A 7,344-nucleotide genomic window follows, 5' to 3' on the forward strand; every position below is an offset into this window, starting at 1 on the left:
CGGGGGCGGGCTGGGGGCGTCCTCCTCCTCCTCCTCTTCCTCCCGCTTGGTGCTGTCGGCCTCGGCCGGGCCCCTCGCCTGCAGCTTCTTCTTGCACAGCTTGACCACGTCGTTCATGTGCAGGTAGGGGGCTGCGGCGGGGGCGGGCTGGGGGCGTCCTCCTCCTCCTCCTCTTCCTCCCGCTTGGTGCTGTCGGCCTCGGCCGGGCCCCTCGCCTGCAGCTTCTTCTTGCACAGCTTGACCACGTCGTTCATGTGCAGGTAGCTGGCGGCGGCCAGCACGTCCTCCAGCGGCGCCGCCAGCGCCAGCCGCCCCTCGTACATGAACTCGAGCAGCAGCGCGAAGGCCGGAGCCGTGACGATGTCGCTGTTCAGGGCCACCACGGCGCCCCTCGCCCCGCCGGCGCCGCCCGGCTCGGCGTAGCACAGGTGGAAGAAGGAGCTGCAGGCGGCCAGCACGGCGCGGTGCGCGGGGAAGGGCGCGGTGCCCACCAGCACCGTGCAGTCGCACAGGATCCCCCGGGAGCGCTGCTCCCGCAGCCCCCGCAGCAGCTGCCGGCTGTGCTCCGGGAACTCCATCGGGCTGGGGGAAACACGGGGGGAAATGGGGAATTAGTGCTCCGGGAACTCCATTGGGCTGGGGGAAAAACAGGGGGAAATGGGGAATGAGTGCTCGGGGAACTCCATGAAGCTGGGGGAAAAACGGGGAAAAATGGGGAATTAGTGCTCCGGGAACTCCATCGGGCTGGGGGAAAAACAGGGGGAAATGGGGAATGAGTGCTCGGGGAACTCCATGAAGCTGGGGGAAAAACGGGGAAAAATGGGGAATTAGTGCTCCGGGAACTCCATCGGGCTGGGGGAAAAACAGGGGGAAATGGGGAATGAGTGCTCGGGGAACTCCATGAAGCTGGGGGAAAAACGGGGAAAAATGGGGAATTAGTGCTCCGGGAACTCCATCGGGCTGGGGGAAAAACAGGGGGAAATGGGGAATGAGTGCTCGGGGAACTCCATGAAGCTGGGGGAAAAACGGGGAAAAATGGGGAATTAGTGCTCCGGGAACTCCATCGGGCTGGGGGAAAAACAGGGGGAAATGGGGAATGAGTGCTCGGGGAACTCCATGAAGCTGGGGGAAAAACGGGGAAAAATGGGGAATTAGTGCTCCGGGAACTCCATCGGGCTGGGGGAAAAACAGGGGGAAATGGGGAATGAGTGCTCGGGGAACTCCATGAAGCTGGGGGAAAAACGGGGAAAAATGGGGAATTAGTGCTCCGGGAACTCCATCGGGCTGGGGGAAAAACAGGGGGAAATGGGGAATGAGTGCTCGGGGAACTCCATGAAGCTGGGGGAAAAACGGGGAAAAATGGGGAATTAGTGCTCCGGGAACTCCATCGGGCTGGGGGAAAAACAGGGGGAAATGGGGAATGAGTGCTCGGGGAACTCCATGAAGCTGGGGGAAAAACGGGGAAAAATGGGGAATTAGTGCTCCGGGAACTCCATTGGGCTGGGGGAAAAACAGGGGGAAATGGGGAATGAGTGCTCGGGGAACTCCATGAAGCTGGGGGAAAAACGGGGAAAAATGGGGAATTAGTGCTCCGGGAACTCCATCGGGCTGGGGGAAAAACGGGGGGAAATGGGGAATTAGTGCTCCGGGAAATCCATAGGGCTGGGGGGAAATGGGGAAAAACGGGGTGAAAAATGGGGAATTAGTGCTCCGGGAATTCCATCGGGCTGGGGAAAATGGGGAAAAACGGGGGGAAAAATGGGGAATGAGTGCTCCGGGAACTCCATCGGGCTGGGGGAAAATGGGGAAAAATGGGGGGAAATGGGCAATTAGTGCTCCAGGAACTCCACGGGGTTAAAGGAATGGGGGAAAAACGGGGGGAAATGGGGAATTAGTGCTCCGGGAACTCCATCGGGCTGGGGGAAAAACAGGGGGAAATGGGGAATGAGTGCTCGGGGAACTCCATGAAGCTGGGGGAAAAACGGGGAAAAATGGGGAATTAGTGCCCCGGGAACTCCATCGGGCTGGGGGAAAATGGGGAAAAACGGGGAAAAATGGGGAATTAGTGCTCGGGGAACTGCATCGGGCTGGGGGAAAATGGGGAAAAACGGGGAAAAATGGGGAATTAGTGCTCGGGGAACTGCATCGGGCTGGGGGAAAATGGGGAAAAACGGGGAAAAATGGGGAATTAGTGCTCGGGGAACTTCATCGGGCTGGGGAAAAATGGGGAAAAAACCGGGGGGAAATGGGGAATCAGTGCTCCGGGAACTCCATCGGGCTGGGGGAAAAACGGGGGGAAAAATGGGGAATTAGTGTTCCGGGAAATCCATCGGGCTGGGGGAAAAATGGGGAAAAACCCGGGGGGAAATGGGGAATCAGTCCCCCGGGAACTCCATCGGGCTGGGGGAAAATGGGGAAAAACGGGGGGAAATGGGCAATTAGTGCTCCAGGAACTCCACGGGGTTAAAGGAATGGGGGAAAAACGGGGGAAAATGGGGAATTAGTGCTCTGGGAAATCCATCGGGCTGGGGGGAAAATGGGGAAAAACGGGGGGAAATGGGGAATTAGTGCTCCGGGAACTCCATCGGGCTGAGGGGGGAAATGGGGAAAAATGGGCAATTAGCGCTCGGGGAGCTGCAGGGGGGTGAAAAATGGGGGGAAATCGGGAAAAAAATGGGATCAGAGCCCAGGGAGCTCCGTGGGGTGCGGGCGATGGGACTGGGGAGGGGGAAAGGAGCGCTTTGGGGTTCGGGGGGTGGAGGGCACACTCAGGCAGGAACGGCCCAGCCGGGCGGTCCCGGTCCATCCCAGTCCATCCCAGTCCGTCCCAGTCCATCCCAGTCCATCCCAGTCCGTCCCAGTCCATCCCAGTCCATTCCAGTCCGTCCCAGTCCATCCCAGTCCATTCCAGTCCGTCCCAGTCCATCCCAGTCCATTCCAGTCCGTCCCAGTCCATCCCAGTCCATTCCAGTCCGTCCCAGTCCGTCCCAGTCCATCCCAGTCCATCCCAGTCCGTCCCAGTCCGTCCCAGTGGGCCCAGCTCAGCCAATCCCAGCTCGGCCCTGTCACCCATCGGGTCCCAGCCAATCCCAGCGTGGCCCCGCGAGTCCCGCTCGGCCCCAGTCCAGGCCAGTTGGCCCCAGTTGGCCCCAGTTGGTCCCGGTTGGTCCCGGTTGGTCCCGGTTGGTCCCAGTTTATCCCAGTTCGTCCCAGTTCCCCCCCAGCGCCCCCGGCCCCGCTCACCACAAAGCCGCGGCCTGCCCACGCCCCGCCTCCCCGCGCTGATTGGCGGCCCCGGCGTGCCCGCTGCTCCGCTCTCATTGGTTAATCAACCTGTCACTCAGTATGACCGGGCAGAGAAGGGTCAGAGGTGTTTGTTGATTGGTCGCGATTGCCGTCACTCAGAAATGCGCGCTGTTGATTGGCTCTTGGGAAAAGGACGGGCCGCGGTCGCCAGGGCGGTGGTTGCCATGAGCGAGGAGGCGGGGCGTTGCTACGGAAGCCCTAGGGGCGGGGATACAGCTGAATGCAGCATTCTGATTGGGCTCGAGAGTGTGTCACTCAGCATTCCCGCGCTTTCATTGGATTTCCGTCCTGCCCTCACCGTGCGTTCCTGCCTGTTTTCCGAGTCGCGCTCTGATTGGGTCGCGCTGCCATCGCTCAAGCCTCGTACGCGAATCACAACACGAGGAGGGCGGAGCTTCCGTCTCCCCGGCAACCAGGTAAGGCGGGAACATAGCGAGAGGGCGGGTCCGGGGCGGGGTGGAGGGCGGGACTCCTCACAGCCAATGGGAGGCGGCGGCGTCGGGCCGGGGGCGGGGTCAAGGGTCAGGCCGGATCCAAGATGGCGGCGGCGCTGGGGCGGTGAGCGCGCGCCAGGAGCCCGACCCCCCCCCACCCCCCCATGGGACCCCCCCGTGTCCCCCCCAGGCGGCAGCGGCGGATCCAGCCCGGGAGCTCCCCGTACCGGGCACTGCTGGGCTCCCTGGAGCTCGGCCCCGACGTGGCCAGGATCCAGCTGGTCAACGAGGCCACGCAGGTGAGGGGACACTGGGGACACTGGGGACACTGGGGGGGTCACAGGGGCCACGCAGGTGAGGGGACACTGGGGACACTGGGGACACTGGGGGTCACAGGGGTCACCCAGGTGAGGGGACACTGGGGACACTGGGGACACTGGGGGTCACAGGGGTCACCCAGGTGAGGGGACACTGGGGACACTGAGGACACTGGGGGTCACAGGGGGACAGGATCCAGCTGGTCAACGAGGCCACTCAGGTGAGGGGACAGCAGGGGACATGGGGGTCCCTCTCTGCAGGTGACACTGCTGCTGGAGGTGTGGGGGCCCCCAGGTGCCGCTGTCCCCTGCCCCAGGTGTCACTGTCCCCATGTCCCCAGTGCAGGTGTCCCTGTCCCCTGCCCCAGGTGTCCCTGTCCCCAGTGCAGGTGTCACTGTCCCCCTGTCCCCAGTGCGGGTGTCCCTGTCCCCTGCCCCAGGTGTCCCTGTCCCCAGTGCAGGTGTCACTGTCCCCATGTCCCCAGTGCAGGTGTCCCTGTCCCCCTGTCCCCAGTGCGGGTGTCCCTGTCCCCTGCCCCAGGTGTCCCTGTCCCCAGTGCAGGTGTCACTGTCCCCAGTGCAGGTGTCCCTGTTCCCAGTGCAGGTGTCACTGTCCCCATGTTCCCAGTGCAGGTGTCACTGTCCCCATGTCCCCCCACAGGTGCCGCTGCTGCTGGAGGTGTGGGGGCTCACCGGGAACGTGACTCGCCTGCGCATCCAGGAGCTGGCCCCGCTGCGACCCCGCTACCAGGTGCCCGACGTGCTGCTGGGAGAGCCCCCCGCTGAGAGGTGAGGGGACAGGGGACACTGCCACCCGCTGAGAGGTGAGGGGACAGGGGACACTGCCACCCACTGAGGGGACAGGGGACACGGGGACACTGCCACCCGCTGAGAGGTGAGGGGACAGGGGGACAGCAGACACAGAGATAGGGACACTGCCACCCCCTGATGGCCACTGTCCCCAGGCTGTGACGAGGGCCCCCTGGAGCTGTCCTGGGGTGGCTGTCACAGCACTTTGGGGCGCCCTGGGATGATGACACCCCTCAGGTGTCCCCAGGATGTGACAAGGGCACTGGAGCTGTCCCGGGGTGGCTGTCACAGTGCTCTGGGGTGCTCTGGGATGGTGACACCCCCCAATCCCCGCTGTCCCCAGGCTGTGACAAGGGCACTGGAGCTGTCCCGGGGTGGCTGTCACAGTGCTCTGGGGTGCCCTGGGATGGTGACACCCCCCAAACCCCGCTGTCCCCAGGCTGTGACAAGGGCACTGGAGCTGTCCCGGGGTGGCTGTCACAGTGCTCTGGGGTGCCCTGGGATGGTGACACCCCTCAGGTGTCCCCAGGCTGTGACAAGGGCACCCTGGAGCTGTCCCAGGGTGGCAGTCACAGCTCTGGAGTACTCTGGGATGGTGACACCCCTCAAACCCCGCTGTCCCCAGGCTGGAGGTGACAGGCCGTGACGAGGGCACTGGAGCTGTCCCAGGGTGGCTGTCACAGCTCTGGGGTACTCTGGGATGGTGACACTCCTCAAACCCCGCTGTCCCCAGGCTGTGACAAGGGCACTGGAGCTGTCCTCGGGTGGCAGTCACCGCCCTTTGAGGTGCCCTGGGATGGTGACACCCCTCAGGTGTCCCCAGGCTGTGATGAGGGCACTGGAGCTGTCCTGGGGTGGCTGTCACAGCTCTGGGGTACTCTGGGATGGTGACACTCCTCAAACCCCGCTGTCCCCAGGCTGGAGGTGACAGGCCGTGACGAGGGCACGCTGGAGCTGTCCCTGGGCCCCGGGGGCCACCGGCTGCTGGTGACAGAGCGGCCGTTCCGCCTGGACCTGCTGCGGCACCGCGAGCTGCTCTGCAGCGTCAACGCCCGCGGCCTCCTCGTCTTCGAGCACCAGCGGCGCCGCCGGGACTCGTGAGTGACCAAAAACCCCAAAATACCCTCAGAAAAACCTTCAGAAACTTTCATAACCTTCAAAAACCTTCACAAAACCCTCAAAAACCTTCAAAAAACCCTTCAAAAACCGTCACAAAACCCTCAAAAACCTTCACAAAACCCTCAAAAACCTTCAAAAAACCCTCAAAAACCTTCACAAAAACCCTCAAAAACCTTCACAAAACCCTTAAAAACCTTCAAAGACTCCTCAAAAACCTTCACAAAACCCTCAAAAACCTTCACAAAACCCTTAAAAACCTTCAAAAAACCCTCAAAAACCTTCACAAAACCTTTCAAAAACCTTCACAAAACCCTCAAAAACCTCCAAAAAAATCCTTCAAAAACCTTCACAAAACCCTTCAAAAATCTTCACAAAACCCTCAAAAACCTTCAAAAACTCCTCAAAAACCTTCACAAAACCCTTAAAAACCTTCAAAAAACCCTCAAAAACCTTCAAAAAAACCCTCAAAAACCTTCACAAAAACCTTCAAAAACCATCACAAAACCCTCAAAAACCTTCACAAAACCCTTCAAAAAAAACCTTCACAAAACCCTCAAAACCCCCCAAAAACCCTTAGAAAAGTTTCAAAGAACTCTCAAAATCTCATGAAAAACTTTCAAAATACAATCTAAAAAAACCCTTAAAAATTCTCAAGAACCTTAAAAAAACCTTCAACCCCTGCGAAAAACCCTCAGAAATTCTCAAAATGCCCCCAAAAACACATTAAAAAATCCTCAAAATCCCTTAGCAAACCCTCCAAAAAAGCCCTTAAAACACCCCCCAAAAAACCCTTAAAGACCTCTCAAAAAAACCTTTAAAAAGCCTCAAAAAATCCTCGAAGTACCCCCCAAAAAAACATTGAAGAACCCTCAAAAAAACCCCTTAAAATCCCTCAAAACCCCCCCAAAAAAAATCATTAAACCCCCCCAGAGAAGCCCCCAAGCCCCCCCCAGGCCGTTGGTTGCAGCGGGAGCGCTCGGGGGGGGAGGGGGGTGTCCCCCAAAGCACAGAGGGGGTCGGGGGTCGCCCCCCGAGCTGAGGGGGGGTCCCCGCGGGCCGGGGGGGCCGCGCTGACTCTCTGTGTTTCTGTTTTGGTGCCCCCCACCCCCAGTCTGGCGGATAAAGTTAGTTCTGTGTGGGATAAGATCAAGAGCCTTTTCCGTAGGTAAATCCATGGAATCGCCGCCGTCTCTGCGCCCCCCAAAACCCCCCCAGGACCCCCCCTCAAAAAGAGACCCCCTGCTCTTGTCGTGGTGGGAGGGGGTAGGAGAAGCTGGGGGGCTTCAAATCCACCCAAAAAAGGGGAGCAGGAGAAGCTTGGGGGGGTTGCTGTGGTCCCTGAAATTGGGGAGGGGGCC

General features: G+C 60.3%; 2 protein-coding genes across 2 annotated transcripts in view; one reads left to right on the forward strand and one right to left on the reverse strand.

Annotated features, from left to right (window-relative positions):
* Window positions 1-3,276, reverse strand: part of LOC121339072 (zinc finger and BTB domain-containing protein 3-like) — a 6,827-nt gene extending 3,551 nt beyond the window's left edge. The window contains exons 1-2 of the mRNA XM_041410546.1: window positions 3,244-3,276; window positions 122-582 (exon numbers count right to left, since the gene is read on the reverse strand). Of these exons, the coding sequence (XP_041266480.1) occupies window positions 122-578 (457 nt within the window). The 5' untranslated portion in view covers window positions 579-582; window positions 3,244-3,276. The remainder of the gene's footprint in view (window positions 1-121; window positions 583-3,243) is intronic.
* Window positions 3,277-3,904: 628 nt separating this feature from the next.
* The window catches only part of GANAB (glucosidase II alpha subunit), a 25,027-nt gene continuing 21,587 nt past the window's right edge, over window positions 3,905-7,344 (forward strand). Inside the window, exons 1-3 of the mRNA XM_041410547.1 lie at window positions 3,905-4,039; window positions 4,719-4,846; window positions 5,785-5,964. Of these exons, the coding sequence (XP_041266481.1) occupies window positions 3,905-4,039; window positions 4,719-4,846; window positions 5,785-5,964 (443 nt within the window). The remainder of the gene's footprint in view (window positions 4,040-4,718; window positions 4,847-5,784; window positions 5,965-7,344) is intronic.

Source organism: Onychostruthus taczanowskii, unplaced genomic scaffold (genome assembly GCF_017590055.1).
Source record: "Onychostruthus taczanowskii isolate IOZ18803 unplaced genomic scaffold, ASM1759005v1 scaffold327, whole genome shotgun sequence".
In the NCBI taxonomy this organism is placed as follows: domain Eukaryota; kingdom Metazoa; phylum Chordata; class Aves; order Passeriformes; family Passeridae; genus Onychostruthus; species Onychostruthus taczanowskii.